We start from the raw sequence: 26,869 nt of genomic DNA on the forward strand, positions 1-26,869 counted from the left end.
TTGCTTTCTCGTCTGTCCTGTCCTGTTTTCTGTCCACTGCTCCAGGTTTGGTCGCCTGATTGGGGGGGGGGGGGGGGATTTAACGGCGTTTTCCCCGTAAACTCAAACACTGTGTGATAAACTAAACATCACAGACGTCATATACAAATATCTAGAGGACGCTCTGAACGACATTTTCTTGGACTTTTGTGGATGAACGGCCAGACGGACGCGACCTGGGACGGTCTCCGCGGCGACGGAGAATATAAAGTTGTTCAAAGTGTTTTGCTGTTTGTTCGAAGGCTTTTGAGGAAAGCGTTCCCCCCCCCCCCACCCCCCAGTTGTCCTGTGCTACATAGAATGTGTGTAATGTTACATACAGAATAGAATAGAAAGCCTTCATTGTCATTGCATAGCGGATGCGCTGCTCCGGTACAATAATAAAACACAACATGCACAATATTCAAGCGTATTTAAGGAGAAATAAACTCCCTTTCATAGATAGTTGTCCCAAATCCAGACTCTTTATTTCGCTTCTGCTTCACTGTGTGGCTGTAAAAATAAAAATAAACTCTCCTCTCATTGGTCCATCTATCATCAAACTGAAATTACCCAAATGATGTCCTGGAAAACATTTTGGACTGGAAGACAGATGTCCTGTGTGTGAAAAGTCACCCCCAAAAAAGAAGAAGCTTCATGCGTCACTTTACTTCTAACTTCAGTTGTTGATAGTGTCGCCATGGAAACCTTGGAATCTCTCACTCCCGTGTCATTTTTGCGGCCTCTCTCTTCCGACCTGTGGATCTAAACTCCTGACCCGGCTTCTGACCCGGCTCCACTCCGAGACAGGACCCCTGCCGTTGGCCGATTGGTCCGTGTGTCTTCCGCCTTTGCTGCACGGACGTCCGCCTGACGAGCACGAGCCCACAAATCTTTATTTTCATCGTCCCCACATTCAGAACGGCCAATTAGCCAAAATGCTCCACCATGTTCACCAGCAACTAATTGTCTTCTTCCCCTTATCCAGGTTGGGTAATAAAATGGCCGCCGGCGGTAATTCCAGATGTTTTCCAGTTCACTCCGGCCGGATGGGACATGTCCAGATGGGTTCCGTGTCTACTCCTGGGTGTCCTCCCTGTTGGACGTGCGTGAAAAAAATGTCCCAGAACCGGAGACGTTTAACGGCGGAGGCTCGTTCCAGGATGGTGCTCTCTAGAGCTCATGACTCACGGTGGCGCAGGAGTGATGATGATGATGATGATGATGATGCCTATCTATCTAGGACAGGCGAGACGATGGAAGCAGTGTCATTAGCGGCTAACCTGACGTCCACCGGGACTCTGGAGCGGCCTTCCAGGACACTTCAGAGAGGAGACGTTGAAAGTACCACCGCGAGACGACTGGACGGAGCCGCTGGCGGAGACTGGACACACACACACACGCACACACACACACACAAACACACACACTGGACACACACATTAGAGGCATTAAGAGGACAAAGAGCTGCAGCGAGGCTGGTGTTTATCCAGCAGGCTATTTAAAGCCAGAGGGAGTAACGTGAGAAGAGAGGAGGGGAGAAGAAAAGATGGAGGGAGAGAGAGAGAAGGAAAGGGGGGGGGGGGGGTATCCTGGGCCGGTTGATACTTTAACAAGGAGAGCTCAGAGGACTTTGCTGCAGATTCCTGAACACGATATTGAAGTATCGAATGACTTTAATAACTTTATGCAGCTGACGATACTTTAATCGCTCAGAACGGCCCAAATGTTGAAATGAAAGAGAAGAAGATGTGATAAAGACGATTTAACCAATCCGGAGGCAGCGGGGGGGGGGGGGGGGGGGGGCAACTTTGATGAATGTATGACCATTTCCTGTTTTAAAAGTCTCTTCGTGTTTGTTTGTGTCTTTTGTCCACCCGAATCTCAAAGTTCTTCAGAAAGGAAAAAAATAAATAAAACAACTTCCTGATCTGACTGAACATTTATATTAAAACGGGGGGGGGAATCCAAAGTCTGAGTTTAATCCTCAACGAATCAATATCAGCAGGATAGATGATCAGTTATTGGTTTATCCGCCATCAGCATCGATCCCAGCGGTCATCCCCCTCCTGATGACGCTGCCACGCCCCGCCTGTGACGCAGGGAGAAGCAGCTTCCCTCTGATTGGTCTGCGGTCTGCGTCCCAGACACCAATCAAATCCCTCCAGCTGCTTTCACCTGTTCCGGCGGACTCCCGCCAGTGACGTCATCCTGTTGCCACGTGACTTGCGTGTTTTTCCCAGCAGCGCGTGCGGCGGGCGGTCGGACAGGTGAGGCAGAAGCGGAAGGAAAGAGAGAGAGGGAGAGAGACTCGCGCAGCTGCTCACCTGGTCGACAGGTGAACGAGCCGGAAGGAAAAGGAAAGAAAAAGAAAGAAAGAAGGAAAGAAGAGTAAGTGAATTAAAGAGGAGAGATCTCTCTCTCTCTCTCTCTCCGTTCCACCTGGCGCACCTGTGAAAGTCGTCGTGATTGGTTGAAGGAGCCTCGTGAAGTCTTCGGCCTTTGTTTGTCGTTTTAATTTGTGCCGACAAACAGGAGGAGGAATGTGGAACGACGACTTCCTGTCCGCCCACCGGACGGACGGACGGAGATCCACGTCCGTCTGTGGCTTCCTCGTTCCGGTTCCATCAAAAATAAACTGTGGGTGGTTGGACGGATGGACGGATGAGTGGACGGATGAGTGGACGGATGAGTGGACGGATGCCGGCCCGCAACGGGTGAACCCTTCTCTCTCTCTCTGACCTCCCCCGGGCCGCTGTTCGTGCGGCTCTGAACTGGATTTCCTCGCTACACGGCTCACGTACTCTGGGAATGTTTATCCGGCTAAATACGCGTTTGTGTTTTTTGTTTTTTCCCCCCCCGCTGCAGTGAGTAACCCGATCCCGAGCAATCTGAAGTCCGAGGCGAAGAAAGCCGCCAAGATCCTGAGAGAATTCACGGAAATCTCCAACAGGAACGGGCCGGACAAGCTCATCCCCGGTAACGGCGGGAGATCCTCTTTTTATTGTGTGTGTGTGTGTGTGTGTGTGTGTGTGGCGTTGAGGAAGACGAGGGGCGCTGCTCTGATTCCTCTCCTCAAAATAATCCGCTCCGTGTTCGGGCTTCGTTCTGGAGTTTAACCCGACAACGCCTGATAACTTGAACGCTGTTGTCGGGGGGGAACAACACACACACACAAATGGTGTTGCTATGGTTACGGGGCGAAATTGTCATCAACTCGGCATTTTTTAATTTGTCCGATGTTTTTTTGTGTTTGTGTTCAGATTCCGAAGGAACCGTCATTTGGTGCAGGTTTACCGCCTAGTTAGCTTAGCATGCTGGCATTAGCACGGCGTGCGTTTAATCGCCGTGTGTGTGTGTGTGTGTGTGTGTGTGTGTGTGTGTGTGTGTGTGTGTGTGTGGGTGCGTGTGTGCGTGCGTGTGTGTGTGTTGCAGCTCACGTGATCGCCAAGGCCGAGGGTCTCGCCATCATCTCCGTCATCAAGGCGGGCTTCATGATCACGGCCAGAGGGGGCAGCGGCGTCGTCATCGCCAGGCGGGCCGACAGACGTGAGGCGGAAACCGTTTCTTTGTCCGTTTGTGGGGGGGGGGGGGGGTGGGGGGGCGCCCTTTCGAAATAAAAGTGGATTCTCCCTGAATTCTGTGTCCAGGCTGGTCGGCGCCTTCGGCCATCGGCATCGCCGGGCTGGGCGGGGGCTTTGAGATTGGGGTGGAGGTGAGGTCGATAATGATCGGATCGGTCTGGTCTCCGGGGGCAACAAGCCCCCGCTGCTGACTGACCTAAGCGTGGCTGCCCCCCCCCCTCAGGTGTCGGACCTGGTGATCATCCTGAACCAGCGCAGAGCCATCGAAGCCTTCACCAAGGGCGGGAACCTGACGCTGGGCGGGAACTGCACCGTCGCCGTGGGACCCCTGGGCAGGTGACCCTCCTCGGGGGGCTCTCTTTCTACCCATCCCCGTGTGTGTGTGTGTGTGTGGGGGGGGGGGGGGGGGCACAGGGTTGACCTGGTGTTCACCCCTGCTGTGTCCCGGCCTGGAAAACTACTGGAGGTTTTCCATCCCTCCGGCTGTTCCTTTCGGTTGCTCGCCGGAATCCAGGCGAAGTCACAAGTCATCCCCCCCCCGGCCTCCGGAGGTTTCAGCGGTCTGGAGCGATCCAGAGAGCGTCACCTCGGCAACGGCGAGCACCTGAGGCATGGCTGTAGGTTTGTCGTCGGCGTCCGTTTAAGCGGCGCTCCGTTGTCGTCTCCCAGGAACGTGGAGGCGGACATTGCGCTCCGCAGCACGGCGGCCGTCTTCACTTACTGCCGCTCCAAAGGCCTGTTCGCCGGGATCTCCCTGGAGGGGTCGTACCTGATCGAGCGCAAAGAAACCAACCGCAAGTACGTCCCGTCCCGTCCCCCCGTCCCCCCGTTCGGACGCCGCCCCGTCTCTCGCCGACGGGGAAACTAACGACCCCCGTCGTTTAGGTTCTACTCCCGGGAGATCCGGGCGTCGGCCATTTTGAATGGCGACGTGGATCCGCCAGCGGAATGCTACGACCTCTACAACGTCCTGGATGGGTACACGGAGGCCTACGCAGCGGATTGGTCCAGGAGGAACCCGAGCGGGGAAGAAGGTAAGCGGCGCCGGTTCATCCCGTTTGTCGCCATTTCCTTTGTTTGTAACCCAAATGCGATTCTTTTTTTTTTTTTTTTTTGTCTCCCTCCAGTCGTCGGCGCCGGCCAGACCTCCGCCGCCGCCTCAGCAGAAAGCGGCAGCCAGCTCCTGGCAGCCATCCACCAGCACCGGTACCCCCCCCCACACCCCCCCCCCCCAGTAACACAGCTGTGTGTTGTTACCTGGACGCGTGTGTGATGGTGTGTGTGTGTGTGTCTGCAGGTGCCGTTCAGAGTTCAGGAAGTAAAGCCCAACTCTACCCAAGCGTCTCCATCTATAAATCGGACACCTCGGGTGAGTCGCCCCCCCCCCCCCCCCATTCCTACAGTAGCAGCACACACAGCCAATATCAATACATTGTGTGTGTGTGTGTGTGTGTGTGTGTGTGTGTGCGCGTGCACGCCACTGAAATCTTTCCTCGTGCACAGCAACTGAGAGTTTTAGTTCTGAACACACAGTATTAGGGCTGCACCGCCCCCTAGTGGTCACTGCACCCACCAGGAGCGGCGACTCGGATCGATCGGAGTCGATTGCAGGATGATTTCCTGTCGTGTTCTTCTTTTTAAATGTTCTACTTTGCGTTTTGCTTCTTTCTCAGGTCACTTTGCCTCCAGGAACGCCCCGAGCTCCGGTACGCAGCGCCGCCTCGGGACGACGCGCCCGATTGGTCGGAGCGTTCCGATAGTCGACGGCAGAAAGTTTTCAAACGCTCGTCGCTTCTTGATTTTAAATGATCTCTCTTAAAGGTGGAGGAGCGTCGGCGGGCGGGGCAAACGGGCAGATGGTCGTCACGGCAGCCCACGCCTTCACGGGTCAACAGCCCGGCGACCTGAGTTTCGTCCCCGGCGACCTCGTCACCATCATCGCCAAGACCGACTCCCAGTACGACTGGTGGGAGGGGCAGCTGGAAGACGGCAGGGTCGGGATGTTCCCCGCCAACTTCGTCACCTACTGACCTCCCGTGGGCCTGACTGGGGAGGGTTCGGACGGCGTCTACGGGAAGCGGCGAGGGTCAAGACGGCGAGGGGTTCGCTTTAACTTGAAAAAGACTTGGTTGTGAGTCAGAACGGGTGATGAAGGATGGAAGACGAGTTAACCCGTTTTGTAAATCCGACATCGGGGTTGTTGTTGTTTGTTTTTTTTACATTATAACTACAAATAGTTTGTTACAAGAAATGCTGATAACTGAAAACAAGTGAAGTTTAAATGTTTAATTTTTTTTATTTATTTACAACACAATTTAAAAATGAATAATTTAACACCACCTCTTATCTTTAAAGTAATTTTAACGCACGTTGTCAGGGTGAAGATGTTTGTGATGATGATGATGAAGGTGTGAGTATCCAGTCACGTTTTACTTCTTCTCACTGTGGGGGGGGGGGGGGGGAAGCTCGATTTAACTGCTGCTTTCGGGAATGACTTGTTCACTGGAGCTTCTGTTACTGCCGCCGCCTTTTGGAAGTCTAGCGCTGTAGAATGATTTCTTTTTTTTTTAATTTGATTAAGAATAAACAGACATAAAATAAAAGCGTGTGCAATATCTATAAAATATTCCACTTAAACGCCAACTCGAAGCGCGTGTGCAGTTCCTTTCCTGTCATGCAGAGGGCGCTGTCGCCAGTGACTCAATCTGGCAACAGATTCTTCCTATTCTTTACACACTTCCATGAATAATCTGGATTTTATATCCAATATACACAAATGCTCCTCCAGTACTTCACTGGAAGTATGCTTTTGAGTATTTTCATTTGTGGCAGCGACCCCCCCCCCCCCCTCCCCAAATTAGATGTGTCAACACTGCGCGTCCGGTGTGTGCGTGTCGTCTCTCTCTGCAGGGGGGGGCTTGGCTGTCCGTGTTTGGTTGCTCGCCGTCTTCCTGGAAACACACACGCTTGGTTGGTTGATTAACCACCGGGCGGCGGCGGCGGCGGCGGCGTCCGTCTCTAGGATCATCCCATTCACGGGCCTCACCTTGCGCCGCAGAGCCCGGAGCGGATGAGCGTGAGCGGCTGGCTGTCGCAGTCCTCCACCGAATCGGGAAGCGGGACGCAGCTCGTCTCCGGCAGCAGCAGGCACAGCCCGCAACCTATGATTGGTCCGCTGCTGTACGCAACCATGGCGACCAACGAGATCTGTCCCGTCGACTTGAAGAGGTAGTTGAACAAAGAGCCGATCCGGAAGCACAAGTTGACGATGGACAGGCACCTCTGTCTGGAGCAGAACGGCAGTTAGCGGTGTGACCGGGGTGACCTTGGGGAGTGTCAAAGGTCGGGGGGGGGGGTGTGTACCTGACCACGGTGGGGAAGAGCTCGATGCCGTACAGGACGAAGACGAAGCTGGCGGCCAGGATGCAGAGCTTCCCCAGCAGGGCCAGACTCAGCACCAGCACCAGATGAACTGCACACACGGTAAATAGATCCCCGGTCGGCCGATCAATATCGTCAGCGGACTTGCAGGATTGGACAAAATGGACGGGAGAAGAAGAAGCCACGCCCCTGTGGAGGGGAGCTCCATTACGGAATCGTTAAAGAAAAGGGCGGCGGCGGCGGAGCGCCCGAGCTCTTTACCGTCGTTGTGCCGGGACAGCAGCAGGGACAGGAAGCAGGCCGCGCCGCTCAGCAACAGGGTGAGCATGCTGATTGGTCGGCGGCCCAGGCGCACCAATGGCACGAGCAGGCAGGGGACCTCCGATAGGCCGGAGAAGAACTGGGCGGTGTAGACGCCGACGCCGAAGGAATCGATGTTCAGGCATATGCCGAAGTACGTCATCGCTGTCACGGCGCTGCGGGGGGGCGGGGTTAGGGTTGGGGGGGCGGGGTTAGGGGGCGGGGTTCATCTGTTGTGTGTTGTGTGTTGTGAGGTACCTCAGGTAGCTCATGATGCACAGCCGCAGAAGGATGGTCGGGTGTCTGAAGGGGGCGTGGTCGCTGAGGGCGGGGCCTCCGGGAGAGGGCGGGCTCAAAGGCCAGGCCAGGTCCAACAGCTGCACACACACACACACACACACACACACACACACACACAAACACACACACTTATACACAACGGTGACGACATCCTTTGATGCTCGGCGTTACTGGAAACATCTGAAACCGTTTATTTACAAGGTCCAAATGACGCTTATCTTCAGCGCTGTTGCCGCGGTAACGGTCCAGAACATGCATCCGCCTCTTCGCCAGCAACCAGCTGGGAGATTCTGGGATTGAACTGAAAAGAGAGAGAGAGAGAGAGAGAGAGAGAGAGAACCTGAAGGGTTTTTACTGCAGAACTGAAGCGACACGTTCGGACCGGGAGGGGGGGGGGGGGGGGGGTCCTACACAAAGAGGGGCAAACAGGTGACCTGGGGCAGGGCCAGGCTCAGGTGCAGCCACCTGACGGTGGGGCTCAGCCAGGCCAGCAGGGCGGCGAACATCATCCCCAGGCTGAAGCAGAAGGGCAGGAAGGCCGGAGGCCAGAGTCGGGCGGGGGTCGGCGTCCATTCCACGGCTGCAAGCACACAGAGAACAGCGACGTCGTCCTGCCGGGCACGCCACGTGTGCGTGTGTGTGTGTGTGCGTGTGTGTGTGTGCGTGTGCGTGTGCGTGTGGGGAATCACCCAGAGAGAAGGCGCACATGTTGACGCAGCAGCAGCAGATTCCCATCAGGCAGCGGACGACGAGGAAGAGGACCGGCTGAGGAAGAAGAGCCGGCACCAGACCGGACGCGGCGCCCAGGAAAACGCAAACCAGCATCAGCGGGCGCTTCCCGTATCTGCAAACACACACGCACACACACACACACACACACACACACACACACACACACACACACACACACACACGCACAATGCAGCGCGGTGGCACATAACCGGAGTCCCCAGATCAAGCGATGTGTGGGTCGGTACCGGTCCGATATGGCTCCTCCCACCAGCGACCCCAGCAGCATCCCGACCATGAAGAGCGTCTGGCCGTACGGCACCAGGCCGGTCCAGCCGCACGCCGGCTGACACGGACAACGACAGAGGCGGGGGGGGGGGGGGGGGCGGGGGGGGGGGTTAACGTCGATCCTTTCCTTTGTTCTTATCTGGCTCTCGTGACGCTCTTTGTCTTTGACTGTTTGTCTCCGTATCTGTCGGCTTCTGGGCAGCACGGGTTAGAGACGCGAATAAAGAGTGACCTTTGACCTGCAGCCGTCCGTCAGGTCAGGCAGAGGTCAGCAGATTCTAAATAAAGGTTTGCCACATTAACCTGAAACCTCAAAGCTCTAAATGACCAAACTGTGGCACCTTGAATTTAAAACATTAAAAACTTTATGTTAAATATTAACCCCGAATGCACCAAAGGGCGACGAATCTGAATTAGTGTCCAAACTGCTCGTCACTTACGTCATCGTCGCCCCCACCCTCCTCTTCGCCTTCCTTGTGCCACGAGTGGTTTCTTTCCACGCTCGGCCTCGACGTTCCGTTCCGAGTGGAGTTGCCATGGCGACACGTGGACGCAATGATGGCGGCGGCGAAGATGTCAACGAAATAGAAAAAAGCGCTGAAGAAGATGCAGAGCGAGAGACGCCAGTAGGCGGACAGCTGCAGCGGAGACATCGCCGCGACCTTCCGTGACCTTCCTCTCCGGAGACGCCTCGGGTTGGAGCCGCACCGCCGGGACGTCCTTCCTCTGCGTGGCAGGAAGACGGACACAAACAAGGCTCGAGTTTAAAAGTGAACTTTCATCTGGACCTTCCGTCTCCGCCTTATTTGCCTTGTAAGTCAGGATTATTTTTACCGCGCGTTTCTGTCGACATCTGCAGGCCGGATCGCGTATTACAGGTTTTTTTTTTTTTACTAGAAGCGTCTCACCTGGACAACAGAGAAGGAAGTGGTCCGACGTCCTCTTGAAAGTCGATTGTGCCTTTTTAATTTGGACATCTAGTCCTCTTCCTCCGTCCCTGAGTCTGGAGGAAGAGGAGACGTCCTCAGTCGGCGCCGGCGTCTGTCCACCGGGCTTGATCCGGTCCAGAGTAAGGAGACTTTAGGGCTCTTCGTGCTGACCGGCTTCATGAGATTTCCTTTCCCAGCTGGACTTGGCAGCATCGAATTACTGTAGAGAATTGGGGGGGGGGGGCTAGCAAGGACCAGCCCTCACAATGCAGAAGATTTAAATGTCGACACAACTTTATTCAGAAACATGTAACATACATTTGTGGGTTTAGAACGAGCGACGTTGTTCTGACACAAAATGGAATAAAGGATCAAATCCCGATGTTGGTCCAACTTCAGATGACCTCTTGGAAGACCAGGTCAAACAGGGCAGCGGAGGTTGTTTGGGACTAGAGGGCCTCTCAGGATTAGTCCGAGTCCCATCATGCTTTGCGGTCCTTGGCTCTGTGAACTTCTGTTATCACCATGGAAACAACAGCGGAAGGTGAGGAATAAGCTGAGGTCATGCTCTGAAAGCCAGCCAGCAGGCAGCTCCAGCTGAAGCGAAGCGCCTTCCCCAGGTTCTGTGAGACAGAAAAAAAACGGGCACGGAGACAAGTTCACGAATCGTCCCCGAGTCACGGCGTCCCGATCGCGTCGTGTGATCCGGATTCAGCCGCCGTTCGGAGAACGCGGGGAAGGAAACTCCAGCCGGGAGGTTCAGGGTCGTCTCAAAGCAGTTTTCATTCCCTTCTTCTTACCTTCCTATACTTCTTATACTTCTGCTTCTTCTTCCTCTTCCTCTCCTCCTTCCTCTTCCTCCTCTCCTCCGGCGCCTCCTCTCGCTCGTCCACCTCCTCAATCAGGGGTTCGTATTGATCCGGCAGGACGGAGAAGAACACTTCCTTGGATGTCTTCTGCTGCTTCTTGCCAGCCGGAGGAGCCGCCTCGCCCTCCTTTTCCTGCGCTTCCATGTCGTCTGTCGGTGTTTCTGTTTTTTTTTTTGTTTTTTTTCCTCCTCGTGCAGACCGAAGGACCTTTGGATGAGGAGGAGTCAAACATTATTAGCAGCCTCAAGCTTGTTTGAACACAGGAAGCTTCGGCGGAAAGACACGAAAACAGGATTAGAGGAAGAATGGGGGGATTGTTCGGGGGTGGCTGTCCGCTCGGAAAACAAACATTTCTGCATTTTCACGAACCTCCAGAGGCGAACTCTGTGCGGCTGTTTAACGTTTCCCTCCTGAACGGGTTCTCAGCTGTTTGCTTTGCAGAATCAACACTTTGACTAAAACACTGAGCAACTGGGTCAACGTGAAAAACTTGAAATGCAAACACCGGTAAAAAAGAAAGCTGGAAGACATGATCTAAGGCTGCCAGAGGAGGCTCAGGAGATACTTTTATTAAGGATAATCAGAATCCTGCTCGGTTTAAATGGCGCGGCTGTGATGTCATCGGGCTCCGTGTAAACGCAGTCGTAAACCAGATTATTTTCAAACAACAATCTGGATTTCTCCTCATCTCCAGGCTGATTTGTGTCACTCAATCGTGCACAGCCATTGGCTCCTGCTGGATCATGTGATCTTTGGCGACCTTTGACCCTTGAGAGATGAAAAAAACAAACAAACACATGCTCCAAACACTGTTGTAAAGTTGACCTGATTGTAGATTGATAACCGATTCCTTATCAATGACTCGGGGACTCTGCCCTTCTCATCAACTTCAAATGGCAGCGCCACGTGGCCATAAGTATGTGGACGCTAATAAGAGACGTGATTTGTTGCTTTGAGAGTCCCGTTGGCGCTGATCTGGAGTCAGCGCCTCTTGATATTGGTTTATTTTGTATTTAGGACCTGTTTTGGGAATTTTTAAGGAATAGAGCAAGAGTGTCATTGTGGGTGTTTTTTAATTTAACAATAAAAGACAGCTTTTCTTTTCTTTTTACATTCAATTTTTGACATTTATTTATAAAATGCTGAGAACGTTGATATACTGAAATTTAATGAATCCTGCCCATATTGTCGTATTTTAGTATTGATTTTTTATTTCTTGTCTTCCGTACATTTTTTTCTGACAGTAATTATTGAAAAAAGCAGATAGGAACCTTTGTCAAACACATCGTAGCACATGACGGAGCCTTTAAAATGAGGGACCGAGGTTAAGCGAGACACACCGGAGATGAATCAATCGAAACTATTTTGGACTTCAGAATAAAATACAGTCCGTTCTTCAAACAATGTACACAATTTAATATTGATATTATAGCATAAAATGAGAACTATGCATTACTTAAAATGGTATTTTAGTATCGCAATTTTATTAAATTCAATAGAATATTGCATATAAACAACACAAAGAAATCTTGGCGCGCGTGTAACCTTTATTTTGAAAATACAGACCGAAATGTTATTTTACAGCATGTCCCTTCGGTGCTCGGTCCTCCGCTTATTCAGGTCAGTCAGAGACCGCGTCTCTTTTTTTTTTTTTATCTCTAAAATGTTTTTTCACTACTATTTGGTTGAAGTGAAATAATGAAAGTGAAGAATCTGCTTTTCAGTGACAAGAACCGGATGTCCGGCAGGCCTGCACCCGGAAACAGCTGCTGACAGCGTCCTTGTAGCACTTCAGGATGGGTCAGTGTCGTTGCGCCAAAATGTTTAGGTAATTATGAAAATAAATAAAGTAATCACGTGTTTTTTTTTCTTCATTCAGCGCCGTGATGTCACAAACCAGGAGGACTTTGTCGCTCTTACGGGGCTGCCCGGCCGTTTGCCCGTGTCAAACCGGCCAACCGCCGTCTCGGACCACGTCGACCTCCATCGGCGACCTGCTGAAGTCCTCTGACGGCAGAAAGGCAGGTCTGGTCCTGCGGTCCCGGTCCACAGACGTGTACCAGAACCTCGCCTTGGAGGACTGGATCGAAGCCAACGTGGACCTGCGGCGGCGCGGCGGCGTCCTCCTGCTGTGCAGGAACCGGCCGGCCGTCGTCATCGGGCGCTTCCAGAACCCCTGGACCGAATGCGACCTGAAGACGACGAGAAACGCGGGGATCTCTCTGGCCCGAAGGCGGAGCGGGGGTGGGGCTGTCTTTCACGATCTGGGGAACCTCAACCTCACCTTCTTCGCCTCCAAGGAAGGGCACGACCGACGGCGGAACCTGAAGGTCGTCACGGAGGCGCTGAGGCGGATCCGGCCGGAACTGGACGTCCAGGCCACTGAGAGATTTGACATTTTACTCAACGGACGCTTTAAGATCTCCGGTAAAGAGCGAGACAGCAAATAAGAGGCTGCTTGCGTGTTTATCTTTTCTACGTCTTGTTTTTTTGTTTCCAGGAAGTGCGTCCAGGCTGAGCAGGAAGTCATCCTACCATCACTGTACTCTCCTGCACTCTGCTGACCGCTCCGCGCTGTCCGCGGTGCTGCGGCCCTCTTGCCCTGGTATCCATAGCAACGCCACGCCTAGCGTCCCCTCACCTGTCGCCAACCTGCTGGACCACGCGCCCACGCTGCAGTGGGAGGAGCTGCTGGACGCACTGGTGCGCCAGTACAGCGCAGGTACTCTGTCGTGAGTGGGGCCCTCTGCTGGAGAAGAAGTGCAACTACAGCATGAGAATAATTACTTGATAGATGTATTTTGATGGGGTTTTATACACAGTACTGTATAAATATTGTATTGTTGTTTCTAATCTCATCTCCTGTCATCTTTTTGTAATTTAAATGCGCAGAGTTTAGCTGCGGCGCTTCATCGACCTCCGTCGACCCCGCTGACGAGTCGGTGTTTCCCGGACTCGGCAGGGCGGCGGCGGAGCTGCGAAGCTGGGACTGGACCTTCGCCAAGACGCCTAAATTCAGCGTTCAAACCGTCTTGGACCTGAGGGACGATAGCTCGTCTGCACGCAGCTCTGCCCGGCTGCACGTGGAGGTGACGCATGGCGTGATCGACCGCTGCGAGCTGGACGTTCCTCCCGACTGGCTTCCTCGGCGACTGGGCGGCGAGCTGAGCGGCGTGCTCGTCGGTGAGAGGTTTTGTCCGCACAGAGCGGCTGCGACCGTCACGACACTGCTGCGGGCTGAAAGCGGCGAGCCGCGGAATAGGCTGATGAACCTGCGCGATGCCGTGTTGTCTGTGATTGGCTGAAATAAAGCTGACAAAATGTCCACTTACAAATCCACAAAGTGCTTGCTATTGGAAGTTTAACCTAACTTATTCATATATGTATATATTATATATATTATATGCATACATATACATTGTATACTATATAATGTGGCTGCTTCACCTTGTGTACAACATAGTTTTGTACTGCGCATGCGCAACTTCCGTTTCGAGCCACGCGGAGAGCTGGGAGTTCTGGCGAAGACGAAAAAGAAGAGGTCTCACTCTTTTGTGATCTTGTAGAACCAAGAACGTAAATTGCGTACAGATCGGCTCCATATAAATGTGTCCGAAACGGATTCCACACGAATACAGATTATTTTATTGTTTTTGAAGTATTCATATTGATTTAGCACTTGAGATTTTACATAATCACATAAATGTGACTGCAAAAGCTCGCAATATTTTTAATAGAACTTCTTAAAGTATACATCTACATTTGTCTTAATGTTTATCATTCCATGTTGCAGTGTTATTTCCCATAGTTTATTTACCGCATACTATGAATCAGTCCTACCATCGTGTGTTTCTATGGAAACGTCATCGGATTCACTGATAGGGAATTGAAGAAGAATATCAATGGAGTGAGCCCTCTCTCTGTCCTCTCCGTAAGCGATCTTTGTCTAACGTGATCAGCCAGCGGAGAGAGAGAACCGGAGCACCGGAGCACCGCCACGGCAGGATGGGGAAGAAACAGAAGAAATCCGGGGAGGACAGGTGGGGAAGACGCGTTCCTCCATGACGCGTCTCTTTATTTAACATAGGCAGCCGTCAGGGGCGAACCTTCCTGCCATTAAAAAAGCGTTTTCCTCGCCGGTGACAGAGTTAGCTTAGCGGCTAGTGCGCTAGCCGATGCTAACCACGAGTGAGTTGAACCTGCGCAGGTGATGGACGGACACGTCAAGCGAGGCGGCGCAGACGTGGGTTGACCCCGGCCCGCGGGGGGGGGGGGTCGTGGTGCTGCCGGCTCGTCCCCGTTAGCTTAAGCCCTTTTTTTTTTTGGTTAGCTTGCGTTTCAATTAGCCTAGCCGCTCTCTGACTGCCACCGCTAGCCCCAGGGAAACGGACCCGAAGCGGTTTGCCCGTCGTTCGGACGGGAAGCTAGCTGCTACATTCTCGTGATGACGACCCGCTAGCCGCTAGCCGCTAACCGCCGCTCTGCCTGTGTTAGCCGCGTCGTTACGCACCGGAAGTCCGCCAGTGACAGCTTATAACGCAGCCATAAGCCAAATGAGCCATTTGTGTGCGCGCTTGGGGAAAAAAAACAACATTAACCAACTGTTTGTAATTAAGTGCGAAACAAAAAGAGATAATTTCCCCCCCTGATATAACAGCATTTTGTAGCCTTTTCTTTCCACTCAAACAAAGTCTTTGGTCCCCACAAGGAGGAGGACAGACATTTCTGGACATTTGCGTTTTGCTGAATGTGGGGGGGGGGGGCTGAAAGAGCAGAGTCAGCGGTTCGTCTGTTCGTATTGTCCTGGGTCAGAGGGTCCTCCAGCTCGGTGCCCCCCCCCCCCGTGCCGTTTAAAAGCTAAATGACTATTGTCCAATGTTCTGATTCGCCGGTCTCCAGCGCCAAAGACGACGGAGTAGACATCGACGCTCTGGCGGCGGAGATCGAGGGAGCCGGAGCCTCCAAGGCGCCGAAAGGGAAGAAGGCGAAGAAAGGAGCCAAGAAGGACGAGTTCGAGTACGTCCCTCTTGATCTGCTTCTGTTTTCGCCCCTCACTGTCCTTCATACACGACGATATGTGAAGATAAACAGCAGGTGGCGCTAACGGGCTAAAGTGAATGCGGAACCGATGAGCTTGTTTTTGTCCTCCTGCAGCGAGGAGGACATCCTGAAGGAGTTGGAGGAGTTGTCTCTGGAGACTAAGGGGCCGGAGGTAAAGGTCGATCTTGCCTTCCCCGTTCAGACGAATAGCTGTCGATAAAGTTTCACGGACAGCGTCCTTCGCTCGACTCCGCTTGCTCCTCCTGCAGAAAGGAGACGCCGCGGAAGAAGTGGGGATCGTGGAGCCTCCGAAACCAGAGAAGAAGAAGACCAGGAAGGGGAAGAAGGGCGGAACCGGCCCGGAGAATGACCAGGGTGATGACGGTCCGCTAAACGAAGACAAGAACGGAGGCCAGAGAGACAATAAAGAGGTGGAGATCCAATGTCAATAATGAAAAAAAAGTATCTGTATAAAAACTTTATGTGTTATCATTCCTCCCATTTGTCTAGTTTGTACTCACAAAGTTCAGAACAATAATCCAGGTTCTGTTGACGCATCTAAAACCCGACGGGAGACATTTGTCCCCTCTGAGCTTCCGTACTGACGCGGCGTGTTTGTCTCCAGGCGGCTCCTGCCGCGCCTCCCTCCGACTCCGACGGCGACGACAGCAGCTCCCGCCCTGGCCTCAAGACCAAAGAGGTCAGGAAAGAACCCAAGGAACCTTCGGTGTCCGATGAAGACGAGGACGAAGGTGGAGAGAGGGATGACGAGGGGTCGGGAGAAGACGAGTCATCCAGGAAGGACACGAAGAAAAAGAAGACCAGAGGCAAGGAAGCGGCGAAGGTGGAGAGCGAGGACGAAGGCGAGCAGAACGAGGGAGAGGGCGCCGGCCTTAAGATGAAGACGACGGCGCAGAAGAAGGCGGAGAAGAAGGAGAGGGACAAGAAGAAGAAGGAGGAGGAGAGGCTGAAGCAGAAGAAGCAGAAGGAGAAGGATGCTGCCGGTGAGGCCGTCAAAGCGTCAGAGAAGGCAGCAGAAGCCACGCCCCCTCCAACGGCGATGGAAGTACAGGAAGGGGCGGAGCCAGCAGCAGAGGGTATGATGGCGCTTTCGGTCCCTGCTTTTGATGGAACTTTATTTTACGTTCTGATTCGGCGTCTTTGCGCAGACGAGGCCGAAAGCGACAAGAAGAAGAAGGACAAGAAGAAGAAGGAGGACAAGAAGGAGAAGAAGGAGGAGAAGAAGAAGGGGCCCAGCAAGGCCACAGTGAAGGCCATGCAGGAAGCGCTTGCCAAAATGAAAGAGGTGAGGCATTCTGGGAAATGCAGTCATTGAGTGACGATGGGAGCCTCTGAGTTCTCACAATGTTTCTTTTTCTAGGAGGAGGAGCGAGCCAAGAGGGAGGAGGAGGAGCAACTGAAGAGGCTGGAGGAGCTGGAGAAGCAGAGAGAGGAGCAGGTGCAACACGACCTCTACTTTCAGTCTCCCATCATCCCCTTGCCACGACCTTTGACCTTCTTCCTGCCGCCCATCAGGAGCGCCTGGAGCTGGAGCGCAAGGAGAAGAAGAGGCAGAAGGAGAAGGAGCGGAAAGAGCGCCTGAAGAAGGAGGGGAAGCGGCTGACGAAGTCCCAGCGGGAGGCGCGGGCGCGGGCCGAGGCGACGCTCAAGCTGCTGCAGGCTCAGGGTGAGGTGCCGACCTTCGTCTCCCGGCCCGGGAACCCGGACGAGCAAAACCTGTCAATCCTGCAAATCAGGGGTCGAAGTGCCGTCCAAAGACTCGACGCCAAAGAAGAAGCCGGTCTACGCAGACAAGAGGAGGAAGAGGCCCGCCTCGCAGGCCCCTGAAGGTACCACGCCGCTGCTCCTCTTCCTCAGCTGCGATTCCTCCACGCGTCTAAAATCATCTCGACGTCCCCCTCAAAGAAACGAAAGAGGTGACCTCACCTTCCGCGCCGGAAGCTCCGGAGTCCGTTGTCGCGGAGACCAAGGCCGAGACCCCGGCGGCGGAGCCAGGTGGGGGGGGTCGGGTACGGGGCGCGGCGAGGAAGACGGCAGATGTGACTTCTTCTGTTCCTCTCGTCGGCGCAGAGGTGAAGCCCGAGGCCGCCGTGGACGACTGGGAGGCCATCGCCACCGACGAGGAGAAAGGTGAGCCGCCCCCCCCCCCCCCCCCCGAGTTCCACGGCGACGCCGCCGGTTTAGGAATCAGACGCCGACGAAGAGTCGTTTCGTTTTCCGAATTCGTTGTCTTTGTGTCAGAGTTGAAGAAAGTCCACATCGAAGTGAAGGAGGAGAAAAAAGACCCCCCACGTCCTCCGGGCAGCGAGGAAGAGGAGGAGGAGGAAGAGGACGAAGAAGAAGAGGAAGACGAGGAAGAACAAGAGAGTGAGGAGGAGGTGGAGAAAGTGGCGACGGCCGCGGCTCAGCCGAAGAAAAAAGCGGGGAAGGAGAGCGAAGAGGAGAGCAGCGAGAGCGACGAGGACGAGGGCCGGACGAAGGAGGAGCATCTGTACGACCGAGCAAAGAGGAGGATCGAGGTGAGAGGAGGTGGGAGGAGCCTCTCATTTCCGGCTCGGACTGACCGGTTCTCTGTGTTGTCGTAGAAACGGCGAGCGGAGAACCTGAAGAACATCGACGTCGACAGGCTGAGGGCGCCGGTGGTCTGTGTCCTCGGACACGTGGACACGGGGAAGACCAAGATCCTGGACAAGGTGAACGTCCCCCCGATGGGCGGGGGGGGCAGGTGTCCGGGGGGTTACCGACCGTTCGTCTCGTTCGCCTCGTAGCTGCGGCACACGAACGTCCAGGACGGCGAGGCCGGAGGGATCACGCAGCAGATCGGCGCCACGAACGTCCCGCGGGAGACCATCGAAGAGCAGACGAAGATGGTCAAAAACGTGAGAGCGCCCACTCGCGTGGCGATCGGTCGGGCTCCGCGCCGCCTCGGGTTCACGGGGGGGGGGGGGGTCCGTTTGTGTTTTTCCAGTTCGACAAGGAAGACCTGAAGATCCCCGGCATGCTGATCATCGACACGCCGGGACACGAGTCCTTCAGGTAGCGCGGCGGGAACGCCGACGAGACCGTAACGTCACGCTCGCGTCCCGACTCGTCTCCTCCTCCTCCTCCTCCCCCCCCCCAGCAACCTGAGGAACCGGGGCAGCTCCCTGTGCGACATCGCCGTCCTGGTGGTGGACATCATGCACGGCCTGGAGCCGCAGACGCTCGAGTCCATCAACCTGCTGAAGGAGAAGAAGTGCCCCTTCGTCGTCGCCCTCAACAAGGTGGTCCGGGTCTCCGTCGCCGGGACGCCCCCCCACCCCCTCTGACCGCCTTTCTGTCGGCAGGTCGACCGTCTGTACGACTGGAAGAGGAGCCCGGAGACCGACGTCGCGACGACCCTGAAGAAGCAGAAGAAGAACACGAAGGACGAGTTTGACGAACGGACCAAGGCCGTCATCGTGGAGTTCGCCCAGCAGGTGTCGTTATTGACCTTTGATCTTTGGGCGATTCCGCAGGATCAGAACCCGAACCCCGCAAGCCGCCTTCAACGGCGTTCTGTCCCCCCCAGGGTCTCAACGCCGCCTTGTTCTTTGAGAACAAAGACCCCCGCACCTTCGTGTCGTTGGTTCCGACCTCGGCCCACAGCGGCGACGGGATGGGCAACCTGATCGGCCTTTTGGTGGAGCTCACCCAGACCATGCTAGCGCGCCGGCTAGCGCACTGCGACGAGCTCCGAGCTCAAGTGATGGAGGTGAGGGGGGTGGGGGGGGGGTTCTCCTCGGTCTGGGTGAAGGTTCCTGACGGGTTCCCCGTCTTCAGGTGAAAGCCCTTCCCGGTATGGGAACCACGATCGACGTCATCCTGATTAACGGCCGTCTCCGGGAGGGAGAGACCATCATTGTCCCGGGCGTGGACGGACCGATCGTGACGCAGATCAGAGGGTTGCTGCTGCCGCCGCCTCTGAAGGAGCTCAGAGTCAAGGTAACGGCCGGCGAGTGTTTCAAAATAAAAGCACCAAGAGACCACTGATCGGTCGATCTGAGCAGAACCAGTACGAGAAGCACAAGGAGGTGTCGACGTCTCAGGGGGTGAAGATTCTGGGCAAGGACCTGGAGAAGACTCTGGCAGGGCTCCCCCTGCTGGTGGCTCACAAAGAGGACGAGATCCCCGTCCTGAAGGTAACGCACACGCGAATGGCCAGCGTTGTGTGAGGCTCCCGGTCCAATGACTGGTGCTGGTTTCCAGGATGAACTGATTCGGGAACTGAAACAGACTCTCAGCTCCATCAAGCTGGAGGAGAAGGGCGTTTACGTCCAGGCGTCGACGCTGGGCTCTCTGGAGGCGCTGCTGGAGTTCCTCCGAACGTCGAAAGTCCCCGTGAGTCCCAGCCGGCCCGTCCGGCAGCCCGCATGCTACATGCTACATGCTACTGCTACACATCAAAGCGGAGACGCGGCTGACGTTTCTCTCGTGTCCCTGCAGTACGCCGGTATCAACATCGGCCCGGTTCACAAGAAGGACGTCATGAAGGCGTCGACCATGCTGGAGCACGACCTGCAGTACGTCGCCGCGTCTGCAACACGGCGTCGTCGGATCCCAGCGGGCCGAGGCTGACGGCGCGCTCTGTGTCTGTGTCTGTGTGTGTGTGTGTGTGTGTGTGTGTGTGTGTGTGTGTGTGTCTGTGCGTGAGTGAGCAGGTACGCGGTGATCCTGGCCTTCGATGTGAAGGTGGAGAGGGAGAGCCAGGAGATGGCCGACAGCCTCGGCGTTCGGATCTTCTCCGCCGAGATCATCTACCATCTGTTCGACGCCTTCACCAAGTACAGAGAGGACTACAAGAAGGCCAAGCAGGACGAGTTCAAGTAGGGCGGCGCTCTACAGCCTCGGGGGTGCTACATGCTACTGCTACACGCTGCTATGTGAGGCGTACATCAAAGCGGAGACGCGGCTGACGTTTCTCTCGTGTCCCTGCAGTACGCCGGTATCAACATCGGCCCGGTTCACAAGAAGGACGTCATGAAGGCGTCGACCATGCTGGAGCACGACCTGCAGTACGTCGCCGCGTCTGGAACACGCCGTCGTCAGATCCCAGCCGAGGCTGACGGCGCGCTCTCTGTGTGTGTGTGTGTGTGTGTGTGTGTGTGTGTGTGTGTGCGCGTTCCTACGCGTGTCAGCTGGGCTCCGTTCCCGCGTCTCAGTTCGTGGACATCGGCGTGGTGACCAGCATCGAGGTGAACCACAAGTCGGTCGACTCCGCCAAGAAGGGCCAGGAGATCTGCGTGAAGATAGAGCCCATTCCGGGGGAGTCGCCCAAGATGTACGGCCGCCATTTTGAAGCCACCGACGTCATCGTCAGCAAGGTGAGGGCACGCCCACAGAGTAGGAAGGGCGGGGCGTTTGGAACGACGCGCCCCTTTTGGATTCAGATCTTCCCTGGCTTCGTCCAATGAGACGAGGACAGTAACGGCGATCTGTTTCAGATCACGCGGGCGTCCATCGACGCCCTGAAGAACTGGTTCAGAGACGAGATGCAGAAAAGCGACTGGCAGCTGGTCATGGAACTGAAGAAGACGTTCGAGATCATCTGAGTAGCCCGAGAACGGCCACGCCCACTCCCACAGATGAGTACCCCCCCCCCCCCGATGAAGAGACCATGACGGATGGACTAAAAAAAGAAAGTCAATGTTTTTCTGTGAGAAACTGTTTTTTCCACTGTTGTAAACAGTGATAGACACACACACACACACCACACACACTCACACACACACACACACACACACACACACACACACACTCAGTATTCCAACGTGCCTGTTCTTCAACATCAACATTGTGTTCGTGCTCTGCTCTGGGGCTGCTGCTTCCTGGCCCAGGCTCCGCCCCCTGTCTTCCCCACACTGAGGCTAAATAACTTTCAGCGAGCAGCCAAACTGGTGCATTGTGGGATATCTTTGAGCAGCGCCAGGGCGGGAGGAGGAAAAGAGAAGTTTGTCGTCCCCCCCCCCCCCCCACACACAAACATGGAATTGTTGAAGCAGCAACAAGAGTCCACTTTAAAGACACTTAAGCGATGACTTGTGTTCTTTGTCGGCCATGTTGGAGGGCAAACGGGGCGGTTGGACAGAGGATGTTGCCTCTGGGGGATTTTAAACTGTTTTTGCTGCAACAGCTGATGTAATAAATTCTCTTGATCACTTTAAACTTGATTTTATTTGCAGATTTGAAAGGCAACTGTCGGATTTCTAAAGTACGAAACACAGTCTCGACTTTTTCCGAGAGTTCTGAACGCGGCGGCGACGAACTGCTCGGAATTCTGCCTCCCTGAATATGCAGAGAAAAACGGGAAGCGAAAAAGAAAAAGCTTTGAGTTCAAATAAAGGCGGAGTCCAGCGTGAAACCGGAAGGTCACGGAAGGTCAGACGGCGGCGGGGATGAAGAGTCCATGGAGGTCCATGTGGACCGGGACCGGGATGGTGGCTCGGCCGATTTCCTTCAGCGTCCTGGCGTCGAGGACGACCATGAAGGGAGAGACGTTCGGGTCCGGGGAGACGACGGACGACAGGATCACCCCTGCGGGACGGAGAAGGGACAACGCTCGACTCCCGGCGTAGGACGAGCGAGCGATGGACTCACCGTCGTCTTCCTCCACTGCCCCCGGAGACGAGACGAAGACCGGCTCCGAAGGGTAACAGGACTCCTGGCGCCACTCCACGTGGGTCCGGGTGGCGATGTCGAACTTGGCGATCTGTCGGGGGGGGGGAGGAGAGAATTGACGAGAGCTCCGGCGAGCGCCCGACTCTCGTCCGCTGCGAGCGCTTCACCTTGTTGGGGAAGGTCGTCCACTCGACCTTGGAGCCGTAGAAGTATCTGTACTTGGCGGCGTTGAAGCTGTAGTTGATCCCCGGCAGCTCCAGGCCTGAGGAGGGATCAGAGCGGTGAGCGGAAGCGGGATGAAGCGCCCCCTTTTGGTCCGTGACGCAACGACGACCAACCTTCGAACAGGACGTCGGGCCTGCAGTAGACGGAGCCGTCCTCCCGCATCACCGCCTCGGCGCTCGTGTCCCCCAGCGTCACCAAGTTGGCTCCCCGAGGACATTCCTGACGTGACAACGGACTCTTTCAAGTCGACGCGGCGGAACCCCCCCCCCCCCGAGCGCGACGCGTCGCGTCGTCCGTCTGTTTACCTCGCTGACGTTGAGCGGCAGCACGAACCTCCGGGACGCCGGCAGAGGGGCGCTCCCGCGGGACCGGGCGAAGCCGCCGGCGTCCCGCCTCATGGCGTCGACGTAGAACATGTCGTACAGAGAGCCGTCCCTGTAGCAGATCAGGTCGAACACCAAGTGGCCGTCGTCCTCGTAGGCGTTGATGTGGTGGAACGCCACGAGGCCGTCGGCGCAGTAGCGGGTGGGCGTCGCCTTCCCCGTCGTTTTGTCGATGACGTGAAACCAGGTCTGGGGAAGGAGCGAACCCGGGAGAAGAAAAGAAAAGCGTGAGAGCCGCAGCCGCGCGGCTTTTAGCGTGAAGAGGGAGACTCACGGCGTCGTCCTCGTCGAATTTAAGGCAGCTCCCCAGGTGGCGCCCCTGAGGTAGGCCGTGGCCAGCTTGACGAGGTCCAGCCTGAAGGGCTGCTCCACGAACACCACGTAGTTCTCGCTCATGCCGAAGCTGTGGAAGTAGCTCGGGAAGAGACCGGAGCGGGACGGGATGGAACACACCTGCTGCACCTTCATCCGCGCCTCTTCTGGAATGAAACCCGCGCAGGATGATTAGCGTCGCCGTCTGCCGCCGGGCCTCGGCTCCCCTCCGGTCACCACGCGGGGGGGGGGGCTTTACCCGAAGCGTCCGCCGGGACTTTGAAGAGGACGTACTTCGGCCGGCCGAGGCCGATGAGGGCGCTGCCCATGTTGTAGGTGTTGCCCTCTTTGTCGTAATGAGGGTGAGCCGTCGCCAAGTTCAGAGCGATGTGCTTCCTGTAGTTCATCTAGAATCGGGGCGGGGGGGGGGACAAACGGATCGGTTTGAGGAGCCCAGCAAAGAGACCGGAGGGGGGAGGGGGGGGGGGGGCGACGCACCCTGCCCACGGTGTCCAAGGTGGCGGGATCGATCTGGTTGATGTAGTTGACCTCGGAGGAGGCGTAGTAATCCTGGCCGTAGCGGATGACGCTGATCAGGTTGTTGTCGGTGAAGTCCGGGACGATGTTGCGGAGGTGTGTGAACGCCCTGAAAGAGTGCGGGAGAGAGAGAGAGAGGAATGAAGGGCGCCCCCCCCCCCCCCCCCCCCACTCGTCCCGACGCTCCGGTCTCTACCTGGAGAAGATGTTCTCGCAGGGGTCCGGGTAGGACATGGTTCCGAACTCGGTGACCACGATCCGGTCGGCCTTCGTGTTCCGTTTGTAGGTTTCGCTCTTCAGGAACCGGCTCCTGTAAGTCACCTCGCCTGAAATGACAATCGGAACCCCCCCCCGCCCCCCCCCGGTGTGAGCCGCCCGCAGCCTCTCCGCTCGGCTGCGTCCGTCTCGCCGTCTCACCGTTGGCGAAGGTGAAGCTGTGGATGAGCGACATCCCGTCAAACCAGTGGTTGTACTCGGTGGCGCCCACGGAGAAAAGGCCCGGCCCGTTCCTGAGCAGCGAGCCCCGCAGCCACGACGGGATGGACCCTGCGGTTCAAAAGGTCACACGCCCCGTCACGGTCCCGCAGCGCCCCCCCCCCCCACGGACAGCCGCGTCCTCCTGAATTTACTCGCCTGTCACCGTCGCCGTCACCGGCTCTGGCGTCTCCTGTCCGTTTCTGACGAATATGGAATGCATTGTTTCCCAGAATGCACCGCTGCAGCTCACGACGCCGTCGCCGATCTGACGGAGCCCGCGCGGTCCCGTCGTGTGCGACGCTCTTCCGAACCGAGCGTTTTAATAGACTTGTGTGCTTATGTAACAGGACCCCTGTGGACTTCAGTCCTCGCTGCTTTTCACAATAAAAGCATGCGTCTCATCCAGTGCGTAAACTCACTCAATTAGTCCTGCGAAAGTTGTTCTAAAATGTTAACGGGACTATAAAGTGCACGCCTTTGAACCCGACTGTGATAAGGAGCAGGAAGTTATCTCCTCTTTATCTCCTGCCGTAAAGCAATTACAAATTGCGCCTCAACTTTCTCACGTTACTTAAAAGGATCGTCTTTGATTCTGCGGCTTTGAAGTATTATTCACCGTTGCCGTGTCAATCTGATCAATCTCAAGGTTCTTTAGTTTCCGTCCGCTCTGGTTTTATTTGCGAGGCGTCTCGGCCGGCGTGCGTCTGACCTTCGGCGTGCGTGTGACCTTCAGACTTGTATCCCTGACTGTAATTGGTTAATGAGTTTACCGCTTTACAGCTGCTGCTATCAGTCTGCGGGTCGCGGTGCCCGAACACTTTGCCCGTCGGGCCGCTGACGCCGAAGCGGCACTGCCTTTAGACGAACAGCAAGCCACGCACCAACTAACTTCCAAAGACGTGCAAAGAAAAAAAAAAAAAGAAAATCCGGCTAGTTTTGGATGAAAAATGAAGTTTATTACAAACGACGACAGAGAGCTGTTAGCAGCTGTTAGTTCTGTACAGATAACACTGTTTGATTGGTTAGTTGTATTTGCCTTTTGGCAACAAGGCTGGGTCTCAAACGGCACCCTGCACCCTCCGCCGTGCACCGCGTCCACCCTGAACCTGCCATAGTGCACGACAATCCGGCACAGGGCCCTTCCATAGTGTGCTGTTTTCAACTCGGACCCTGCTTAGAGCACTATAAGGGAGCTGAAACGTTTACAATGCTCATTGGAGTCTTGGTTCACTTTGTTGCATGCTCAACTCATCATAGCACCCTCTAGTGCTCTTTGTAGTGCACTACAACCCTTCTGGTGCACTCCAAGTTCACAAGTGACTTTTTCTTTTTTCTTTTTTTTTTTTTTAGATAAAACGCTTCTTGGCTTTCTACACCTTTCGCATTCCCGGTCACATTGTTGACAAAAAAATATTTTCCATCTGTGACAAAAGGACAGTTATTGAGCCGTTCTGACCGATGCCGTGTTCATGTGATGTGGGATGGGAAATATTTGTCCGTCCGCGCTTCTTCAGGCACTTCAGTGTTGTTTAGTGCCAGCGTGGGAATATGAGAGCCTTTAATTTTGACATTCGTTGTGCGGGGGACAATATTTACATGTCAGGAACTCATAACTCCCACATGACATGAACACCGCAGGAAACGACTAAATGCAACACACAGCGGCGGATCCTCGGCCGTGCAGCAAGCCGGTTGGATAAAAGTTGCTGTTTCATGTGTGTTTTATCATGTTTACATTTTTGAGGTGTCAATATTCATGTCATCTTTGAATTACATGATTTCTTTTTTTTTTTTTGTGTAGTATTACATGTTTTTCCAGAATCATCTTTCCTTCACATTCTTAGGTGGACTGAGTGTTTTTTTATGTTGAAAGTTGTCATTTATTTATTTTTAATTCATGAAATAATCCCTTTACTTTTCCAAGTAAAGAACTTCTATCCCGCTCTGAGTTTATACCACACGTCAAACGTGCAAAGGAGCAACGCAACAGGAAACGGTGACGGAAATATGACATTATTTCATCCAGCTGATTTTATAGACAAATGGCAGGAATTCTAACAACTACACAAAATAATTTTGATTCGTCCAGGTAATAGTGACCAGGTACTTGTGTAATAACGGTGACAGGCCTACAGTGTTGTTACTAAATGAAAGTAAATTATTGTTTTAGCTGAAGCTGCATAGTTTTAAGCAACAGGCTTGCGGCTGCAGTGTGTGTTGCTTTTAACAAAACGAAAACACAACTTTGTGAGTTTGCTCTGTCTGCAGCGTTCCGCCTGACGCTTTCTAGGGCTGCTATTTCTGCCGACACCCTTGGCAGTGCACGACTTCCTGATATCCCCTCCTGTAGAGCACTACTTCCTGATATCCCCTCCTGTAGAACACTACTTCCTGACATGCCTTCCTGTAGAGCACTACTTCCTGATATCCCCTCCTGTAGTGCACTACTTCCTGACATCCCCTCCTGTAGAGCACTACTTCCTGATATCCCCTCCTGTAGTGCACTACTTCCTGACATCCCCTCCTGTCGTGCACTACTTCCAGACATCCCCTCCTGTAGAGCACTACTTCCTGATATCCCCTCCTGTAGTGCACTACTTCCTGACATCCCCTCCTGTCGTGCACTACTTCCAGACATCCCCTCCTGTAGAGCACTACTTCCTGACATCCCCTCCTGTCGTGCACTACTTCCAGACATCCCCTCCTGTAGAGCACTACTTCCTGATATCCCCTCCTGTAGAACACTACTTCCTGACATGCCTTCCTGTAGAGCACTACTTCCTGATATCCCCTCCTGTAGTGCACTACTTCCTGACATCCCCTCCTGTCGTGCACTACTT

General features: G+C 54.6%; 6 protein-coding genes across 6 annotated transcripts; 3 read left to right on the forward strand and 3 right to left on the reverse strand.

The window, feature by feature from the left end:
• Positions 1-2,299: 2,299 nt before the first annotated feature.
• Positions 2,300-6,439, forward strand: sh3yl1 (SH3 and SYLF domain containing 1). Its single transcript, XM_068756389.1, has 11 exons — positions 2,300-2,409; positions 2,887-2,997; positions 3,454-3,567; positions 3,669-3,733; positions 3,826-3,938; positions 4,272-4,400; positions 4,488-4,662; positions 4,730-4,808; positions 4,900-4,971; positions 5,276-5,308; positions 5,424-6,439. Coding segments are annotated over exons 1-11 (1,101 nt in total). The 5' UTR covers positions 2,300-2,408; the 3' UTR covers positions 5,633-6,439.
• Positions 6,440-6,468: 29 nt separating this feature from the next.
• Positions 6,469-9,253, reverse strand: si:dkey-190l8.2. The gene is made up of 10 exons (XM_068756382.1): positions 9,041-9,253; positions 8,561-8,658; positions 8,273-8,427; positions 7,995-8,163; positions 7,782-7,884; positions 7,542-7,660; positions 7,245-7,459; positions 6,966-7,074; positions 6,649-6,888; positions 6,469-6,541 (listed from the first exon to the last, which is right to left on the reverse strand). Exons 1-10 carry the CDS (start codon positions 9,251-9,253, stop codon positions 6,469-6,471), a joined length of 1,494 nt encoding a protein of 497 aa, XP_068612483.1.
• A 553-nt stretch (positions 9,254-9,806) lies between these two features.
• On the reverse strand, positions 9,807-10,779 carry zgc:194392 (uncharacterized protein C1orf115 homolog). Its single transcript, XM_068756395.1, has 3 exons — positions 10,768-10,779; positions 10,330-10,605; positions 9,807-10,152 (listed from the first exon to the last, which is right to left on the reverse strand). The coding sequence occupies exons 2-3, from the start codon at positions 10,540-10,542 to the stop codon at positions 10,012-10,014; spliced, it is 354 nt and encodes a 117-aa protein (XP_068612496.1). The 5' UTR covers positions 10,543-10,605; positions 10,768-10,779; the 3' UTR covers positions 9,807-10,011.
• Positions 10,780-12,000: 1,221 nt separating this feature from the next.
• lipt1 (lipoyltransferase 1) lies at positions 12,001-13,731 on the forward strand. Its single transcript, XM_068756385.1, has 5 exons — positions 12,001-12,018; positions 12,123-12,198; positions 12,278-12,825; positions 12,899-13,120; positions 13,291-13,731. The coding sequence occupies exons 3-5, from the start codon at positions 12,285-12,287 to the stop codon at positions 13,701-13,703; spliced, it is 1,176 nt and encodes a 391-aa protein (XP_068612486.1). The 5' UTR covers positions 12,001-12,018; positions 12,123-12,198; positions 12,278-12,284; the 3' UTR covers positions 13,704-13,731.
• A 623-nt stretch (positions 13,732-14,354) lies between these two features.
• On the forward strand, positions 14,355-21,636 carry eif5b (eukaryotic translation initiation factor 5B). Its single transcript, XM_068756379.1, is given in 25 exon segments — positions 14,355-14,438; positions 15,298-15,414; positions 15,553-15,610; positions 15,708-15,869; positions 16,064-16,535; positions 16,608-16,744; positions 16,820-16,897; positions 16,975-17,125; positions 17,196-17,288; positions 17,365-17,454; positions 17,530-17,589; positions 17,701-17,978; positions 18,045-18,152; positions 18,228-18,338; positions 18,428-18,495; positions 18,581-18,722; positions 18,786-18,917; positions 19,010-19,192; positions 19,261-19,422; positions 19,488-19,619; positions 19,687-19,818; positions 19,924-20,000; positions 20,139-20,439; positions 20,616-20,801; positions 20,922-21,636. Coding segments are annotated over 25 exon segments (3,573 nt in total). The 5' UTR covers positions 14,355-14,403; the 3' UTR covers positions 21,030-21,636.
• Positions 21,637-21,638: 2 nt separating this feature from the next.
• On the reverse strand, positions 21,639-24,311 carry bco1l (beta-carotene oxygenase 1, like). The gene is given in 12 exon segments (XM_068756381.1): positions 21,639-22,011; positions 22,075-22,186; positions 22,263-22,357; positions 22,434-22,539; positions 22,626-22,892; positions 22,978-23,006; positions 23,009-23,177; positions 23,258-23,422; positions 23,514-23,661; positions 23,749-23,878; positions 23,970-24,098; positions 24,186-24,311. Coding segments are annotated over 12 exon segments (1,569 nt in total). The 5' UTR covers positions 24,250-24,311; the 3' UTR covers positions 21,639-21,856.
• Positions 24,312-26,869: the final 2,558 nt, after the last annotated feature.

Source organism: Brachionichthys hirsutus, chromosome 24, assembly GCF_040956055.1.
Source record: "Brachionichthys hirsutus isolate HB-005 chromosome 24, CSIRO-AGI_Bhir_v1, whole genome shotgun sequence".
NCBI lineage: Eukaryota > Metazoa > Chordata > Actinopteri > Lophiiformes > Brachionichthyidae > Brachionichthys > Brachionichthys hirsutus.

What these genes read in the sequence shown, in the direction of transcription:
- zgc:194392 (XM_068756395.1), bottom strand. Translation starts at nt 10,542, where the DNA reads ATGGAAGCGCAGGAAAAGGAGGGCGAGGCGGCTCCTCCGGCTGGCAAG. An exon ending in AGTATAAGAAGTATAGGAAG is followed by an intron (nt 10,153 to 10,329) that starts GTAAGAAGAAGG and finishes TCTGTCTCACAG; the next exon opens with AACCTGGGGAAGGCGCTTCG.
- lipt1 (XM_068756385.1), top strand. Translation starts at nt 12,285, where the DNA reads ATGTCACAAACCAGGAGGACTTTGTCGCTCTTACGGGGCTGCCCGGCC. An exon ending in CGGACGCTTTAAGATCTCCG is followed by an intron (nt 12,826 to 12,898) that starts GTAAAGAGCGAG and finishes TTTTGTTTCCAG; the next exon opens with GAAGTGCGTCCAGGCTGAGC. An exon ending in GGTGCGCCAGTACAGCGCAG is followed by an intron (nt 13,121 to 13,290) that starts GTACTCTGTCGT and finishes TTAAATGCGCAG; the next exon opens with AGTTTAGCTGCGGCGCTTCA.
- si:dkey-190l8.2 (XM_068756382.1), bottom strand. Translation starts at nt 9,253, where the DNA reads ATGTCTCCGCTGCAGCTGTCCGCCTACTGGCGTCTCTCGCTCTGCATC. An exon ending in TGCATCATGAGCTACCTGAG is followed by an intron (nt 7,460 to 7,541) that starts GTACCTCACAAC and finishes GCCCCCCCGCAG; the next exon opens with CGCCGTGACAGCGATGACGT. An exon ending in CTCTTCCCCACCGTGGTCAG is followed by an intron (nt 6,889 to 6,965) that starts GTACACACCCCC and finishes GTTCTGCTCCAG; the next exon opens with ACAGAGGTGCCTGTCCATCG.
- sh3yl1 (XM_068756389.1), top strand. An exon ending in GCTTTGAGATTGGGGTGGAG is followed by an intron (nt 3,734 to 3,825) that starts GTGAGGTCGATA and finishes CCCCCCCCTCAG; the next exon opens with GTGTCGGACCTGGTGATCAT. An exon ending in CTATAAATCGGACACCTCGG is followed by an intron (nt 4,972 to 5,275) that starts GTGAGTCGCCCC and finishes CTTCTTTCTCAG; the next exon opens with GTCACTTTGCCTCCAGGAAC.